General features: G+C 36.5%; 1 protein-coding gene across 3 annotated transcripts in view; it reads left to right on the top strand.

Moving 5' to 3' along the window:
* The first annotated feature begins 3,518 nt into the window (after positions 1-3,518).
* Positions 3,519-20,248, top strand: part of LOC127872861 (uncharacterized) — an 87,536-nt gene continuing 70,806 nt past the window's right edge. Inside the window, exons 1-3 of one of the 3 annotated variants that reach the window (XM_052416306.1) lie at positions 3,519-3,875; positions 5,569-6,581; positions 9,460-10,755. In XM_052416306.1, coding sequence (XP_052272266.1) covers positions 3,562-3,875; positions 5,569-6,581; positions 9,460-9,803 — 1,671 coding nt within the window. In that variant the 5' untranslated portion in view covers positions 3,519-3,561 and the 3' untranslated portion in view covers positions 9,804-10,755. The other 2 variants (XM_052416308.1, XM_052416307.1) reach the window with 2 other exon arrangements.

The following is a 20,248-nucleotide window of genomic DNA, read 5'->3' as shown; positions in this document are numbered from 1 at the left end:
TACGGTGAGGACTTGCAGATAACTGGCCAGCAGACCAAATCCATCCAAGAATTGTAGTGGACTTCGGACAGATTACAGTCTTGGATGGTGCTAGACGCAACCCACATCGAGACAAGGCGTCTAAAACACGCTCCCACTTGATCAATAGATCATCGACAGAGTTAGCGCCACAATAAAGGTCATCGGCAAGTTTTGCGACAAACCCTTCTTGAACGAAATCTCCGAGTACACGGCACATCAGTTCTTCAAGAGCTGTTTCTGATCCGGGCATTCCCATAGCACAACGAGTGTATACTCTAACACCGCGAAATGGAGTTGCTACACCACAATATTTCATTGACTGCTTTGACAGTGGTATCTGATAAAACGCACTTGTTAAGTCCGACTGTATTATATACCTCCATTGTCCTATTGTGCGTAGAGTGGAATCAACATCGGGCATCAGACTAGGTTGAGGCTTGCTGTATCGTCCAACATCGGAAAACGCAGTGACTAGTCTGTATCCGCCCTGTGGTTTTTTCACTAAGAAGGACGGGTTTAGGTATTCAGCCGTCACACCTACATCTTCTGGGCGACAGAAAACTCCTTGACTCTCTAACTCATCAAATTTCTGTTGGAGTTCGACAAGCTTGTCCTTCGCGTATTGTGGCACCCGTCCTTTACGCTGGGGAGGTTGTACAGGGCCCATGTTGATAACGGCTTTAAAGTCACCAACGGCACCGTTGTACCCGGATATATCCGACGCAAACACATCGTCATACTTATCACCCAATATCAAAAACTTCATGCGTTGTTCATCTGTCAACACTTTATCAGGGTCAGTTGAGATGCATGTTGTATTAGACATGTGTAATTTGGGAACTGATTGATGGCTAAGCTGTGTTCCTGTAATGGGTGTAAGAACCCCAACTTTCATTGTCTCTGTATTCCTTATGAAACCAACATGTTCATGCCTTAACACTCGCTGTGGTTCCTGTGTCTCGTTGGCGATTCTGATGCAACCGCCAACTGATTCGATAACCTGCGGTTTTATCCAGGAAATACCAGAGTCATGTTTGGGCTCAATCGCCACAGTGTCCTCAGGTCCAATATCAGACGGCACATTCAACTCAATGAAGGAACCTGGCCATACGACAGATGACGTAGACTGAGCTCGTAAGACAAAGGCTTGGGTGCGTCGTACGCGGTTACTTGGCGAGTCAGATTTGGAGGAGCCATAATTAACATGTTCAATGCCGCCGATCAGTATTTCATGTTTAGCAGGTCGAATTGAAATGTCATTGGTACACATAAATGGTATCCCCGCTAGAACATCGACATCTAAGTCATTCACTACTAGAGCCTCTAATTTCAGATCAGTGTCACCTCTCGAGACATAGAAATGTGTCTCCCCAATGATTTGTAATGGAGTGACACCATCAGCCTGGAGCGCGCTCTGGTTTGTTTTCGTCACCGGAGCTCCAATGTACTGCACGACTGAGCTTTTTATCATGCTAACCTCAGCCCCACTGTCCAATGTCAACAATATGGGAAACTGTCTATAGAACGTTTTCAAGACTGGTGACTGTTTGGTGCTGACGCGTCGCGAACAGTGAGTTACAACTGGTTGCAAACTATGGGTTTCAGAGTCCAATGTATCATCATGACTAATATCCTCGTTTTCGTTAGAGTATGTAGTGAAGCTGATTTTTTCAGATGATTTCATGTACTTTCTATCTTCCTCTGGTAAGTATGTACACTTACTCAAAAAATGCTGGAAATTCGGTCTTTTTGCTTGCTTGCATATTGGGCAAGTTGGTCGCTTAGGTGGTAATTTCCGTTGGAAAGATGACCTGAGTACCTTCGCATCAGCAAGAGAATGAACTTCATCGAGTAGGCTAGAGATCGCCAACGATATTTCGGGTTTAAGGGATGCAAGCGTTCTAGATCTAAGATCTGTTGCGTACTTTTGTTTCACTAATGCCGGTAGATTTGGATGAATCAATCGTAACCATGTCAAGACTATCATATTCTCGACAGTAGGGGTCAGTTCCTCATCTTGATCTGGGACTTCGCCGTGGTGAGTTATCAATCCACCCCCTTTCAAAAGGTTGTCGTCCACAAAGCTAGACAACCTCTGGTATAGATCCTCAGGACGTTCGTTGGGATCTAAATGGATCTGATCTAGGTCTAAAAAATGTCCGCCTGTAGATTGGAAACCAAAATGTAATCGAATTGACTGCCATATGTTGTTAATGCTGACTGAATTTCGCACTATAGTGTTTCTTGCAATAATAGGGCAGTAATTGGCTATTTGACCCAACATAAGCTCAAGTTGCGCCACTTTTTGAGCAGCAGTACGACCTCCCTCTCCGCCATCATCTGTGAAACCGCGTAGGGGATTAGCTGCTGTTTTACGACCCCAAGTAGTTCCATCTACCAAGAATGTTGCAAAATTAGGATCTAGAGACAATGTGTATTGTAGATTTTGGCGCCATGCCTCAAAGGTAGTAATACTTTCAGTTCTTGTTAACTGCCACTGTTTAGGGGCACGGTTGGTATGGGCCATGGTGAAATGCGAAAACACAAACTGTCAGAGTTCACAATAGAGGGTGTTAAACTGTTCACATTTGATGTACAGTGACTTTTACTGCTCTATCTGTTTATGATTTGCAATGTTCCTTTCCGATTAGATGTTTTGTAGATGACCGTAGGTTCGTATACAGTGCTGCCACCACGCCAGTAAGGAATAACTGCCAGATAGTCAATGATGAACTGGTTTATTTAACTCTCAAGTGGATACAACAATTTGGTGAAAAACGCAGTTTCCAAGGCAAACTTCCAACAAAGGGGAGTAACTCATGGGAATATACCATGATAACATAACAGTGGTGTAAGGGAGAGAACTCGTACTAATTATGTACTGGCGTAAATTGAAATGCCCCAGATCTTGATTATAAAATAGACCAAAACCTCTCTACATACCAGGTTTGTCGGAAAATGTAGTAGCGCACGCAAATGTGTACCAACGCATCTAGCAGTTCACGACAGCAATTTAAAACATGTCTAGGTCAGACTAATTGTTGAACGATTTATCATTCAAGTTATATCATCAGATAACGTTTGTGCATTGCAACTGATAGACTTGCAAAAGAAATCAGTGTTTCGGAACTGTTCATCAACTGGAATCAGATTTATTTATTAGTATATTGCCATTAATTTTTAATATGCATTTAAATATTTATTTTAGTTTTTCATTCTCTGACGTAGCAGCTTTAAAAACGATTACGAACGAAACATTAATCTCATCGGTCTCTATCGACAAGAGTGTTCAGAACGACCACGCCGTTCTAAAGATAAGCATACAGTAACTCGATACCACTCGATCAATATTTGCACCTTTTACTGAGTTACAACGTCTATAAGAACGTTGCTTTGAGATAAATATTTTGAATTGTGCATTATTTTGTTTAAACTTGCGGGGTTCATAACAGGATATTAACGTGTCGTAAATACACGGAAATACATGTTTCTGAACACTTACATTTCTACTTTCGTTTTCCATATACACATACAGTGCAAATGGCGGAGAAGGGATCCGACTTGACTTACGATTTTTGCTGCAATATTTGCGAAGATGACAGTGTCAGCAAGGAAGCCATGTTTTTCTGTCAGCAGTGTTCGAAAGGCCTTTGTGACGACTGTTTTGGGCTGCACAGACAGTTTTATAAGAAGCACGTAGCTTATGGGAGAGAAGCGATGGATAAATGGCCGGTTTTCACGAAATCATTGGACGATTTAAAGTTTTGTGAACAGCATTCCGATCACCTGATAGAGATGTTTTGTGAAGATCACAGAAAACTGTGTTGTTCTATGTGCCACTTCCATAATCACAGGTCAGAATGTATTGCCCCTAGGCTATGCATTTTAAAGGTTTATACCAAAAACTTAATCAACATTCTGCTTTTACAGAAGGCTCGTTAAATCTTTCCGATGTTGTTTTAACTATAGCGACAAAAATCCATGTGGCAGTAATAAAATACATTTGTTAAGTTTACTGTGTGATTTATTTTTTCCAGCGTAATGCACACATGTAAATCTAAAGTACACGTTGATTTAAAGTAAATTAAAATTTAAATGGTCTACTCAGGACATGTTAAAATATTGAACTCATGCTGAAGGTGACCAAGTTATTCTTAGTAATGTATGTTAAGTCATGCTATTATGATAGAATCAGCAAATAGCAAGACTTAACATACATTACTAAGTCTACAAAATACATGTATTTACTGTTCGCCCCATGCATATTTCGAGCCTTAATCTCTGTGTGTAGATAGCAAACACGAATATCTAGCTTTGGATTGCATTTGGGTCATTTTGGGGTCATTCGAATACATCTCGATGTGACTGTTATTAAAAGTAGAAAAACAACAAACATGTGGTTTTTCGGCCAATACAATGTTTTTGTATTGACCAATCTTGATGAACGTTTGGATATAACAAAATACGAGTTTTATCGGTTTAAGGTCATGGTCACTGTTTTCTTAACATAGAAAAACAGTTTCCGTTTAATAACTTGAATTTAGATGGAGATAGTAGGCCTACTGGAATTTTGTGTTTACGGTAGGTAGTTAACGTGAAGTCCTCAGACTTGCATCTGGAGCTAGTCAGATGATGGTCAATGTTACTGTTACTAAAATGGAAAAACAGCAAAAAGTGGTTTGCCGGTAAATTACTGCTTTTATGGTTTTGCCAAGTTGTTTTTATTTATCAAAAATTTTACTGACCAGTTATTTTCAATCGGTTTAACCACCTAAACCATTAATTATACTATGGTATAAACTTAGCTTTTAGGTCTGTAATCTTCATTTACATTAACGAAGAAGAAATAAATGACAAAAAAACTATCACAATAAGGGCTTATTTATAATGATTAAGCAATGAATTAAACATGAGGTTCTTGAAACTGTCTACATCTCACAAGCAATTGAGTATCTATCTTCTTGTTTATGTACAAATACACATATGTCGGCCAGGAATCGTTATACATGTATTGGCATGTTTTTTAAGATGGCAACTTGTGATTTTACAATTTTTATGTCATTTAATCATACGTAAAGGATAAAAGTCGAAACACTTGATGATGTTTGTGTACTTTCATTATTCGAAGGTAGAACGTGTTGAATAAAGTATCATCGTCGTTTCTAAAGAGCACACTGTAATTATATTTTGTTTGAAAAGTTTATCGTAATCATGACATGCATCCAATTATTAAGTGCTTTACGAATAGTACAATATATATATGTCATGTTCTGTATATTGATATACTAAAGTTACGAAGTGTCGCACTATTGTATAAATGTACAAAATGCAAACGAAACAGTTTGTAGTTGTTGTATTTTCTTATCTATATGCAGTTTATAGCACTATAGTATCATGTTTTAATAGCTAGCTTCATTCCATTTATTAAGACAACTTCAATATAACTTAAATTTCATGCTATTTAAGTTAGTTGTATCGTTAATGTTGTGTTATTAAAGTGATATAATGAGCAATTTTAAAGTGAAACGTATTGTTTAATAATTTCAGGCACTGTGGCAAGCTGTTGCTGATAAAAGAAAAATTCCAAGCAGTTCATGATGCGGGGGCATTGATTAACATATCTTCCAGTATTTCCGATGTTCAACAAAAGCTTGTAACTGCAATCGATGAAACACGTGAATATCTTAAGAAACTACAGGATTCGTATGATATAGCGTGCGTTGAAATTAAAGCGCTTCGTCAGAAAATCAACGACATACTAGATGAATTGGAACGAAATACAATACGGGACTTGGACACTTTGCTGCACACACGAAAACAGTCTTTACAATCTGACACAGACACGTGTTTAAAAGCTATCAATAGTTTAAAGAAAATCGGTGATGCGATAAATAATATTGAAAAGGGCCAAAAAGACATCTCATTTATAGCGTACCAAAAAGGATTTGAAATGAGCTCTGAAGCTGAGAATCTGTTGAAAGAATTGGCTGTCAACAAAAGTCCCTCAGTAGCGTTTAACAAAAACCCATGTATTGAACACACTCTTTCAGATCTGTCTACTCTTGGGAGTATTGAATGTGTTGAAAAGCAATCGTACAAAAACGAAAACTTTATACTCGAATGTAAGACACAGTTTCTTCAGGATATTCGAATCACATCTGATAAAACGATAGGCGACATAAGAGGCATATGTGAGCTCTCTTGTGGAGACATTCTAATTGTAGACAAAAGAAACAAAAGAGTTAAGCTACTCGACATTCAGTATAAAGTTGTTGCGCACGCAGACCTTATTGGCTCTCCAATGGATATGTGTACTATCAGTCCTACCGAGGTCGCTGTTACATTTGACGAGAGTAAAACAAACATGATCGTGCAGATCCTCAATGTCAAGGACAGTCAGATATATACTGGGAGAAAAGTTGATTTCAAACATAAATGTCATGGCATTGCTTACTTTAAAAACACGTTGTTTATCACGTCACTAACTGCCCTGTATCAGTACACACTGGATGGACAGCTGGTGAAGAAGATCTATGAAGATCCTTCAATTGGAGACACAGGTATTTTTCCCATTTTAACATGTAACGTTAGTTATTTAAATCTTTAAACTGGATGAAATAAGTGCATTTGCATCATTCTAACATATGGCTTTCTTGATATGCAAGGGAATGTATAAATGTTGGTAAATTATAGCTCCAATTTGGACACAGGTATAACTTTCTGTTGAAGAAAACAAATCTACCTGTGTTGTTTGTGAAAAATGATAAATGAATTTGAATATGGTAGTTTCATAAAAATACACATTCACAAAACAAATAAAAGCATCACATGTAATATAATTCCTTCCTTTATGAAAATAATTTGCTTACGCGTATTACAGCATACTCATATCAATAGCTAAGGAATTTACAAACATGCATATACATAATATGTATATGCATGTTTGTAAATTCCTTAGCTATTGATAGGATAAAGAATGTTAACCAAAATAAGATTTAGTGTATATATGATATATACACTAAATCTTATTTTGGTTAACATTCTTTATCCTATCACAGATTGAATCTCTAAACGGTATAAATAGTCTTACTACCACAATGATATAGATAATCTTAAAGGGGCCTTTTCACGTTTTGGTAAATTGACAAAATTGAAAAAAAAAGTTACAGATTCGCACATTTTCGCTTCAGTTATGCCATTTGTGAGGCAACAGTAATACTGAACATTTACCATGGCACTAAAATAGCCATTATATTCACCTTTTGACAATTTAAAATCCCCCAAATTATAAAGCGTTGCAACGCGAAACGAATTAATAATTTGGAGAGTTCTGTTGTCGTTATATTTTGGGAAACTACGAGGATTGCTTAGATATAGTATAAAATACGTTCTATACGGAAGGATAGTCGAGTGGTCTAAGTCGTTGACTTTTTACTCCAGGACTCCAGGGTCAGTGGTTCGAGTCCCGCTGAGGGATACCTTTTTTCATGTTATTCTCGAATTTTTACTGGAGCTTTTTATATCCAATGTTTATATTTATCAATAGTGACAAACTTCAAAACATACCAAAATCTGTGAAAAGGCCTCTTTAATGTTAACATTGTATAGGCGGATAAGTGTCACACCGATTACAACAGACTGAATCTCACCATGGTATAAACAGACTGAATACAATCAACGTACCAGAAAACATGTTATATTTTCCAGTTATTTGGACGATATAGATTTGCATACAGTGATTTTTTTTGCTCTTATTTGTTACAGCCTGTGCCATGTGAATAGGGAAAAATAGCGCGATAAACCATGAAATTGGGAAAAATTAAGCATTATAAATATGATTATAAGTAACAGAATTAATATTGTTTTTAAGTGCATGTTTAGAGGGTTTTCTAGCCATTTGGGGAAAAGGAGTCTTGTTAAATTGGGATCATTTTTATCAATAAAAGTGGATAATTTGGGAATTATTTATCGACAAAAAGGACTAAATTAAAGTTATATATTTTGTAGGATGTTTAAAAAATAAAGGTGAGATCTAGAGTAAAGAAATCATAAGTAAGTCATAAGAGACTTCTTTCTTAGAAAAGAAAAACAAACAAAAAACTTTTTTTTTGGTAATTGGGCTTTTTGGGGGAAATTTTGGTCAGATTTTTGGGAAAAAACGTGGAATTTTGCGATTGGGAAGCAGCCGAAAATCGGCGGTAATTTTGAGCAAAAAAAATCACTGGCATATTTTCCCGATTTCTGTATTTACTCTCTCCGACGCCCGGAGATAGGACAAACAATTCGGTGCGATGTGATCCCGAAATCGACACCGGCATACTGCCATCCTTTCACTGCAACTAGTTCGATACTAGTATTAAAATCGCCTCTATACTGCTTTCATCGAACCATTTTTTCACTGTCACAAAGATAAGGATTCATAGCAGTCTTCTCGTATAAACATCAGTCATTCAATTAAAAATCAAGTACACAAATATACAAATAAGTGAGTCTATCTAACAAGTTAGTTAGGAGTTAAAGGAAAAATTTGCGTGGACGGGCACACACAATATGTGTTTAAAAAACGGTGTGATTGCCTCCAAAACTACTTTTACAAAATTAACATAACATAAATTATTATATATTTGTATTCATACATAAGTGTGGTGTTGTTGGCCCTAAGTCGGTTCGTTAGAATGTGTGTTGCACTCAGTGTACGTCTATTGCAAGAATTCGGGGCGATGTCAGACAAATACTCCAGGCCCGTACCCAGGTCTTGGGCGCAACCTTCCCCCCCCGGCTGGCCGTCGAGTTGGGAATTTCCTTCAAAAATTGGCCTACTGAAATTTGTTTTTCTCATGAATGGGCCCACAGTTCACTTTCCCTCAATCAATGCAAAAGAGCAGATGTGTACACACAACCCCTTATGATCTTGCATGCTTCATCTATTGATGGTTGATGTATAATTTCCAAAATTGTATGCCATTTATATAATCATGGATGTTGCGATGCAAGGTTTATTAATACTTTTCTAAAGTTAAGTTATTTTTTATGTGTATAAATATGCCCGTTACGACATGCTTTCATATGCTTTACGTGACATAATAAACGTTATCTGATACTTTCTTGGTCTGTAAAAATAAGATGATACACTAATTGAAAGATTAAATTCAAAGAAAGTAACTTTTTGAAACCTTATGATTGTTAAGCATCGTTGGCCTTATTAATGGAGTTTGAACAACAACGATAAATGGCAACAACAAGATTTGGTTTAAACTGAACTTGTATACCGATGATTATATATTTTATAAATGTTATTTTTCATAAGTATCTTTAATTGTTTACTTTCTACATGTATGTGCGTGTTTATCACTGAAAAGAGCATTGGCAAATAGTATTCTGTTATGTATTGTGCATCAGTGATAATTACAAGTCTTTAATATCCCATTATATTTTCAGTATTCAAGTGTGCAGTAAGTCCCGATGGATCACGGCTGTATGTAACCAATTTTACGTACGACAGGCTCCTAACCCTGACTATGGATGGCACTGTCCTGTCATCTTTAGAAGACCCTGCACTTGCGGATCTTAGAGGTGTAAACGTGTCAGAGACGGGACAGCTGCTGGTATGTGGGCGTCGCTCACACAAAGTCGTCCAGGTGGATGGTGAGGGAGGAGTGGTGACGCTGGCTTCCAATAAGGATGGTCTGAATAGGCCGGGGTGTGTACACTACAGTGCACGTACTGGCAAGCTGATTGTTGGACATGCAAGTGACACAATTTTGGTGATCAATACAAAATGAAAACCACTGAGAAATATCGACCATGAGGCGTTTTAGTAACAATTTACGGCGTAAAGATGCCATGGTAACGAAACAAATATAAGTATAGAAATATTTACGCCAATATTTAAATTGTGAAAACGGATATCTGATTCTTAGTTACGTTCACTTAAGAAGACATTGCTTTCAAAAACATATACTTTTAGGTTTAGAAAAAAAAAAAACACAACGTACAAACATTGAACAATGTATTCATAATGTTAGACCTAAACCATCGTCGGACACCCCCGGTTTATTCATTACGTTACTCTCCATTCCTAGAGAGTGGAGCGTAACCAGCAGCCGTGGGTATCCGACGATGGACCTTAACAAAAGGATGTTTCCCTGTTATGTATCCGGAAATCGGTTAGGAATGTACAAAGAACTAGTTTAGTTGTTATATTTTATATCATCAACAAGTTATCTCCCATACAATGATCATTTTAATATACAGAAATCGTCCTTGGAACACTTCGCTCTGAAATGTACAACGTAATTAAGCGAATTTGATAGAATGTAGCGAACATTGCCGAAAATTCAACCTGGAATAAAAAGAAAAACTTGTCAAGGGTTGGATCGAGAAATTATGGTCGACCGGGTTAGTGGAAACAACAATCTGCCCTTCCATGCGCTTCTCTATAATAGATATTTATGCATTGTGTCATTTAGTCTTTTTTGGATATGCGAATTTCGGACATAGACATTCTATATTGTTTAATCCCTTTACTATTTTATTTGTTCGCGCTGGATGTACAATATACATTTCAAATATTTGTTACACAAATCAGTTTTTTATTCGTTTTATTCGGTTATGCATGGTATATCACCCCAAGTAGAGATATGTATTAAAATCATGCATATTCCCTCTTTTCAATCATGAATATATGTAGATGTAATGTTGTTGTTATCGTTGATAAAAAATACTTCGATGTTACTCTACACGTAAATTTTAAACTACGCCTAGAAAAACGCGGAGAAGAACACTACAGTCACGTGCTACAGCAGCACTGCGTGCGCTTTTAAGTGATAAATATTTATCTACGGTTATTGATGTAGTTTTGGTAAAAAACGCCGATATTATTTAACTTTTTTGATAAAATTCATGTTAGTCAACTGATGAGTAAGATTCTATGGCACAAGTTTAGTGATACATGCCTTATTAAAGTGTAATTAACTGTAATATGTTGAGACCTCAGATTATTGAGTATCGTTCTTGAGTTTAATAAGTTGTGTCCACAAGTCATCGTGTTGTAACCACAAAAATTAATAGCACTTTCGTGTCAATTCTATGTAAAAGTTTGAAAATATTAAATTGACACATTTTGACATATTTTATGTTATGCATAACACTTCCTTGGCGCGGTTGCACATAACATATAAAGTGTATATAGTAATGGGTGCTTGTTGCGAAGTCATATACCCTTTGAGTGGCCCATTTAATGTTTAATGATGTTTGGTGACAACTGCATGATTTAAGTGTTTATTTTTCGTTGTAGCAAATGTTACTGTAACCAGAAAAATGTATTTGTACAGTTGCTGTTACTAAGCAAATTAAGAATTATTAAAATGCAGTTAACTTTCTTTTCAGTCGTATATATAACAACAGATGACAGTCAATTTCATGGCAACATTCTCTATTTTGTATGTTATTACATCTCATAATGATTACTCATGGATAGTAGCTTCAATATTAAATAGTTTACATGTTTGTTATTACGCTTTGTTTTTCTCTTCTTTTTGTTATAAAAAGCATCGTTTTAGCTGCTGTTGTGAGGCACGGATGCAAAGGGTGTTAAGTTTCTGGAAAACGCTCATGATCGAGCGACCACACCGACGTAAAATATTCGTGCAGGCTAACAGCTGCTTCACCAATATGAATACAGATCAGTTTTGACACAAACACGAAAAAAAAGTAATCGTTTGTTTAAAAAAACATATGACATCTAATGGGTATGCGATTAACTGATCATAACTATAGATATAATCACGTTGTTCGCTACTAGTGTGAGCAAATATATACATGACTTAAAGGGGTTTCATATGCGTTTTCTCCCAGATTTTACGTGAACAAGAGAACCCCTCCGAAAGAGATATTGCAAGGTATTCTAAGCATATATTCATAAAAAAATATGCTTATAACTTTTCCTCACGCGCAATCATTTATTTGCACACAAAAAGGGTTTCTTAATATAGTGTAGCTGTAAAGTAAACAAATAAAATTAACATGACTTATTGCCTATTTGCTGTTGTCCGCCAATTTACGGACATTTATAATCGATTTGACAAAATTTGCTCCCGTGAAAATTAGTTGTTATCTTATTTCAGTATGTCGATATAAAAAAACATTTAACTCTAAACTGCTATACGGTAAGTTGAAATTGTAACGTTTAATTATTTGCTGTGAATGAATCGTCAGTGTTTAGCAAGCAATTGTTGTGACTTTATATTCAATGTATCTATGTATTAAGTTGAAGTTAAATTGAGTTCCGAATGACTACGCCGTTCTAAATATTGACATACTGTACCTTAACATAACTCGACCAACACATTTTACTGCGATAAACTGTATGTAACCGGATTGTTTTAAGATTATAAATGGAGTATTGAACGTGTAAAATTGTGTTAAAACTTACCAGGTTTTATAACACGTGTACGTACAGTAAATACATGGGCATATATATTCTTCAAATAATTGACTGAAAGGCACGTTCATTTTTACTTTCGCTTTCCATATACGGAATAGCAAAATTGGCGGAGAAAGGGTCAGACTTGAGTTATGATTTTTGCTGCAATGTTTGCGAAGAAGACGGTGTCAACAAGGAAGCCATGTTTTACTGTCAGCAGTGTTCAAAAGGCCTTTGTGACGACTGTATTGGGCTCCATAAACAGTTTTATAAGAAGCACGTAGCGTATGGAAGAGGAGAGATGAATAAATGGCCTGTTGCTACGAAATCATTCGAAGATTTAAAGTTGTGTGAGCAGCATTACGATCACCTGAGAGAGATGTTTTGTGAAGATCATAGTAAACTGTGTTGTTCTATGTGCCTCTTTCATGATCATGATCTTTATTTGTGTATGTAGGCAGCAAACACGAAGATATAGCTTTGGAATGCATTTGGGGCCATTCGAATAGAACTCAATGTCATTGTTACTAAAAGAAGAAAAAAAAAAACAGGTGGTTTGCGGTCAATAACATTTATGTGTATGGTCTGGTCTTGAAGAAATTTTGGATATAGCAAGCTTGCATGTAGATCTCGCTTTTTATTAAATACAAGTTTGTCGGTTTAAGGTCATGGCCACTATTGAAAAACGTTTCCGTTCAATAAATTGGATTTAGATTGAGATATGACTGGAATTGTGTTTTGAGTAGCTAACGAGAAGTCATTGACATTGGATTGGGGCCAGTTACGCGATTGTCAAAAGCACTGTTACAAAAATAGAGAAAAACATCAAACATGTGGTTGCCGGTTAATTACTTTAGTTTGCTCTGACCAATCTTGATGAAACTTAGGATTAAAAAGCATTCATAATGACGTAGCTTTGGATTGTATTTGCGGTGTGTCTGGTAAAGGTCGAGGTCACGGTTACTTATTAAAGAATTATGAAATAATCTCTATGTAATGAGTTTGGAGGAAGGTATAGTGATCAACATTTTTGTGTACGTAGCTTACTCATAGACCTAGCTTTATAGTACACATTTGGCCAGTGAGGTCAAGGTTATTACTACCAAAATTAGACATTGTTTCTGCTCAAAAACTTGAGTTTGGATGTAAGTATTGCACTGACATTCTCTGAGAAGGTTGCTGATATGTAAGCATAATATTGAAGTTCATTCGGGGCAAGTCTGGTTATGGTCAATGGCAATGTAACTAATATTTGACAAAATGTTTCTGTTTAATAGCTTGAGTTTAGGTTGAGATATTGTGAAAATGTATGTAGCTTGCATTATGTACACATAGCTTCATTTTGCACTTGGGGCCAATTGGGTAAAGGCCAAGGTCACTATTACTAAAAAATAAAAAAAGCTTTTCCTCTAAATAGTGTGAGATTTTTTTTTATCTCGGCACTGTTTAAGAAATGTGTGTATGTAGTATTCATGTTGACCTAGATGGGGATGGTGTTTTAAACCAGTTTGATCAAGGTCAAGATCACTGTAACTTTAAATAGAAAATCTGTTTTCCGACCAATCAGTGGGGTTTTGATAGAGGTATTGCGCGTTAAGCGTGTGTTTAGGTAGCTTACATGCAGACAAAGCGAAGGATTGTGCACTTAATAATATTGTGAACGTTGAAAACCTTATTCATAATTTAACAAATTTCCAGCTATTTGAAACTGTTTCAAAACCCGAGACCTTTTTTAATACTATTGCACTAACTAGGAACTAATGTATGTAGTCTTGATAAACATTTACAAAGAAGAAAATAAGCTAGCACTGAGTACGTTTGTTATAATTATTAGGCGATGAATTGCACCTATCAAGTTTTATATACACGCATACACATATGTCGGTCAGAATTTTACATGTGAAATAATTAAATATTTATTGCAATTAATCATAGGTGATAGTCTAAAAGTCAAAACGCACCTGATGTTGTCCTTGTAGTTTCATTATTCGTAGAAAGCACGTTTTGAATTAAGAATCAACTTATTTTTTTAAGAGTACAACATTATAGTATGTCTGTTTTAAAAGCTTCTCGAAATAATGTCATTTTACAAATTACAAGGTACTTTACGAATATCACAAAATACCTATGTACTATCCTGCATATTTGTATAATGAACGAAGTGTCAAACTATCGTATAAATAATAGCAATACAAACAATACTGTTTTTATGCCCCCGGCAGAGTGGAATATAGCAGTTGAACTGTCAGTCAGTATGTCAGTATGTCAGTCTGTCCGTCCGAAAACTTTAATGGTCATAACTCTTTCAATATTAAAAATAGGAACTTGATATTTGGCAGGCATGTGCATCTCATGGAGCTGCACATTTTGAGTGGTAAAAGGTGAAGGTGAAGGTCATCCTTCATGGTTAAATGTCTAATATATGGCGTCTGTCCGTCCGTCCGAAAACGTTAACATTGGCCATAACTTTTTCAATATTGAAGATAGCAACTTGATATTTGGCATGCATGTGTATCTCATAAAGTTGCACATTTTGAGTGGTAAAAAATGAAGGTCAAGGTCATCCTTCAAGGTCAAATGTCAAATATATGGCGTCTGTCCGTCCGTCCGAAAACTTTAACATTGGCCATAACTGTTTCAATATTGAAGATAGCAACTTGATATTTGGCATGCATGCGTATCTCATGGAGCTGCACATTTTGAGTGTTGAAAGGTGAAGGTCAAGGTCATCCTTCAAAGTCATATGTCAAATATATGGCGTATGTCCGTCCGTCCAAAAACTTTAACATTGGCCATAACTTTTGCAATATTGAAGATAGCAACTTGATATTTGGCATGCATGTGTATCTCATAGAGCTGCACATTTTAAAAGGTGAAAAGTCAAGGTCAAGGTCATCCTTCAAGGTCAAAGGTGAAATTTATGTCGTCCGTCCGTCCGAAAACTAACATTCGCCATAACTTTTTAATGCCCCCGAAGGGTGGCATATAGTTTTTGAACTGTCCATCAGTCTGTCCGTCTGTCTGTTCGTCAGTCAGTCTGTCCGTCCGTCCGTCTGTCAGTCCGTCCGAAAACTTTAACATTGCTCATAACTTTTGCAATATTGAAGATAGCAACTTGATATTTGGCATGCCTGTGTATCTCATGGAGCTGCACATTTTGAGTGGTGAAAGGTCAAGGTCAAGGTTATCCTTCAAGATCAAGGTCAAAGGTCAAATATTGCAATATTGAAAATAGCAAATCAATATTTGGCATTCATGCATATCTCATGGAGCTGCACATTTTGAGTGGTGAAGAGTCAAGGTCATCCTTCAAGGTCAAGGTCAAAGGTTAAATGTTGCAATATTGAAGGTAGCAACTCGATATGTGGCATGCATGCGTATCTCATGGAGCTGCACATTTTGAGTGATGAAATGTCAAAGTCAAGGTCATCCTTCAAGGTCAAGGTCAAAGGTAAATTTTTTTCAATATTGAAGATAGCAACTTGATATTTGGCATGCATGTGTATCTCATGGGCCTGCACATTTTTGAGTGGTGAAAGGTCAATGTTATCCTTCAAGGTCAAGGTCAAAGGTTAAATATTGCAATATTGAAGATAGCATCTTGATATTTGGCATGCATGCGTATCTCATGGAGCTGCACATTTTGAGTGGTGAAAGGTCAAGGTCATCATTCAAGGTCAAGGTCAAATTTTGCAATATTGGAGATAGCAACTCGATATTTGGCACGCATGTGTATCTCATGGAGCTGCACATTTTGAGTGGTTAAAGGTCAAGGTCATTCTTTAGGGTCAAAGGTCAAATATATGGCTTCAAAGCGGCGCAGTAGGTGGCATTGTGTTTCACGAACACAGCTCTTGTTGGGGTTATGCGTTTCTTTGATATGTGCAGTTGATAGCACTATATCACCATGCTTAAATTGTAAGCTTCATTCCGTTTAGTAAAACAAAATCAATTTCATTAAACATCCTGCTTTGTAATTTAATTGTAATGTTATTTGTTATTAAAGCTGCATAATTAGGCAACTTAAGACTGAAACGTACTGTTAAATATTGTTTAATAATTGCAGACACTGTGTCAAGCTTGTACTGATAAAAGAAAAATCATAAGAAGTTCATGATGCATGGAAATTTCCTAGTATATCTTCAACTATTTTCGGCGTCCAACTAAAGCTTGAAACTGCAATCAATGACACACATGAATGTCTGAAGAAACTGCAGGATTCGTATGATAAAGCGTGTGATGAAATTAAAGTTATTCGTCATAAAATTAACGAAATACTAGATGAATTGGAACGGAACACAATACATCATTTGGACACCTTGCTGACAACATTGCAACAGTCTTTACAATCTGATACAAATTTATGTTTAAAAGCTATAAATGGTTTAAAGAAGATCAGTGATGCCATTGACAATATTAAACATTGTTCAAACGACCTCTCATTTTTAGCGTACCAAAAAGCGTTGGAAATGGGTTCACAAGCTGAGAAAGTATTGAAAGAATTGGCTGTCAACAGAAGTCCCTTAGTATTGTTTAACAAAAATCCATGTATTGAACAAATATTCTCAGATGTGTCCACTCTTGGGAATATTGAATGTGTTGAAAAGCAGACAGACAAGGACGAAATTATACTCGAGTATAAGAATAAATATATTCACGATATTCGAATCACATCTGATAAAGCGAGGTGCGACATAGCAGGCATATGTGAGCTTTCTGGTGGTGCCAGTCGAATTGTAGACTACAGTTATAAAAGAGTAAAGCTACTCGATATTCAGTATAAAGTTGTTGCGCACACAGACCTACCTGGCTCTCCATTGGACATATGCACTATCAGTCATACCGAGGTCGCTGATACAATGGAAGGTATTAAAACAAACACGATCGTCCAGTTCCTCAATGTTACGGACAAACAGGTGGTTATAGGGAGGAAACTTGATTTCAAACATACATGTCATGGCATTGCTTACTTTAAAAACGCGTTGTTCATCACATCACGAACTGCCTTGTATCAGTACACACTTGATGGTAAGCTGGTAAAAGAGATCTATGAAGATAAGTCATGTGCATACACAGGTATGTTTCGATTTAATCTGTAACGTGCAATTTTATCATTTTAACATATTCCTGCCTTGATATGCAAGGGAATGTGTACATTTTGTTTAAATATTGCTCCGTATGTGGACATATAACCTTCTGTTGACGAAAACGAATCTATTCGTATAGGTTGTAATCCACACTGTGCAAACCTGTAATAAATGCATTTCGTGAGGGCATCCCATCAAAATAGTAAACATTCACAAAACAACGTAGAACATTGCATGTAATGTGAAGCATTCATTTTTGACCACAATTTGCTGACACGTATTTCAACAAACTTATATTAAACGCCAACGAATTCACAAACTTATAAAGCTGAATTTCACCCGAGTATGTACTAATTTAATATCACCGCGACATTTACTGACTGAATACTTACCGCGATATGTACATATTCAATAGTACCATGGTATATAAGTGTGACTCTTACCAGGGTATGTTCAATCTAAATCTCACCCTGGTATACACACATTGATTCTCCTCTGTGATATGTCAGGTCAGAATCTCAGCTCGGCATGTACAAACTGAAACGTACCATGTAATGTACAGACAGACTTTCTTCGTGGTATGAACAATCGGATTTTCGCCGATTCTTGAAGTGGGAAAAACATACTAAATCTCAATATGATATAGACAGACTGATTCTCGCTATTGTATAGACCGACTGAATCTCACTATGGTATAGACCGACTGAATCTCACTATGGTATAGACCGACTGAATCTCGCTATGGTATAGACATACTGAATATCACTATGGTATATACAGACTGAATCTCACTATGGTATATACAGACTGAATCTCACTATGGTATAGAAAGACTTAATATCACAATGGTATAGAGCGACTGAAAATCCCTATGGTATATACAGACTGAAACTCACTATGGTATAGACAGACTGAATCTCACTATGGTATAGAAAGACTGAATATCACAATGGTATAGACCGACTGAAAATCACTATGGTATATACAGACTGAAACTCACTATGGTATAGACAGACTGAATCTCACTATGGTATAGGAAGACTGAATATCACAATGGTACATACCGACTGAAAATCACTATGGTATATACAGACTGAAACTCACTATGGTAGAGACAGATTTATTTTCGCTATGGTATATACGGACTGAATATCACAATGGTATAAACAGATGAATATCACTATGGTATAGACAGACTGAGTTTCATTATAGAGTGGTATAGACGGATTGAATCGTTCTATGGTATAGACAGACTGAATCTCACTATGGTATAAACAGACTGAATATCACTATGGTATAGACAGACTGAATATCACAATGGTATAGACAGACTGAATATCACTATAGTATAGACAGACTGAATATCACTTTGGTATAGACAGACTGAATTCTCTCACATTTACCTTAACAAATAAACTTAAATTAAAATGCAACAAAGGCCGCCACTAAGATGGCACTTCAAGAAAAAGTTCAGTATTAAAACGGCACAGTATTTTAACTGTCCGTATTTTTTTCCTTACATCTTAAGGATGAAATACAGCATAATTTAACTATAAGGTGTTATTTCGTAAAAGTGGGTATGATGCTGGGATCAAATTAAATACTTTTATAACGTGTATGTGGGGACTTTGTGGGGTTTGTTTTAAACATAAAGTTTATCATGAGGAGATGAACAAAACGATAGCGCTAGGTTGAATACCACGACCATGTTTAACTATAATAGTTTATAGGAACGTTATGAGGCACGATTATGGTCAGAGAAAATACGTTTATAGACAGATCAAATTAATTTAGTGTAAACTTAGGCTTTCTAACTTATGATTATTAAGACCTGCAGATATTATTTATGATTTTTGAGCGACAACCATAACTGACATCAATGGAAAATGGTTTAAGTTGAAATTTTCACAAAAGCGTTTTTATGCCCCCGGTAGGGTTGCATATAGCAGTTGAACTGTCAGTCCGTCTGTCTGCCTGTCAGTCTGTGCGTTCGTCCGAAAACTTTAACATTGGCCATAACTTTGCAATATTGAAGATAGCAACTTTATATTTGGCATGCATGTGTATCTAATGGAGCTGCACATTTTGAATGGTGAAAGGTCAAGGTCATCCTTCAAGGTCAAAGGTCAAGAAACAAAATCCAAGTGAAGTATCAAGCTTAAAAGGGAGATAATTTCTATTTTATATCATTTGGCAGGAGCAGATCATTCTCACCAGGGAAGTAATATTTTTTAAAGGGATGTAATCAACAACAACTCATTTAAATTCAAAGCGGCGCAGTAGGGGACATTGTGTTTCTGACAAACGCATCTCTTGTTTATCAATATAACTATTTTAATGTTTGTTTTCTTTAATTGTATGCGTACTCATGGGTGTGCATATTTATCACATAATTGGTTTAAAATAAAATAAATATGTTCATGTAATATTTCCCAATGTAATAATATAATGTATCGTTCATTCAAATATCAAGGGAATTAGTGCCCCATTATATTTCCAGTGTTCAAGTGCACAGTAAGTCACGATGGATCACGGATGTATGTGACCAGCTACAGTCACCACAAGCTCCTGACGCTGTCTATGGACGGGACTGTCCTGTCATCCTTGAAAGATCCTGCACTTAGATTTCCTAGATGTTTAAACGTGTTAGAGACAGGACAGCTGCTGGTCTGTGTACACGGATCACACACCGTAGTCCAGGTGGCTCGTGAGGGAG

Source organism: Dreissena polymorpha, chromosome 3 (assembly GCF_020536995.1).
Source record: "Dreissena polymorpha isolate Duluth1 chromosome 3, UMN_Dpol_1.0, whole genome shotgun sequence".
NCBI classification, from domain to species: Eukaryota; Metazoa; Mollusca; class Bivalvia; order Myida; family Dreissenidae; genus Dreissena; species Dreissena polymorpha.
This window is presented reverse-complemented; position numbering and strand designations above follow the sequence as displayed.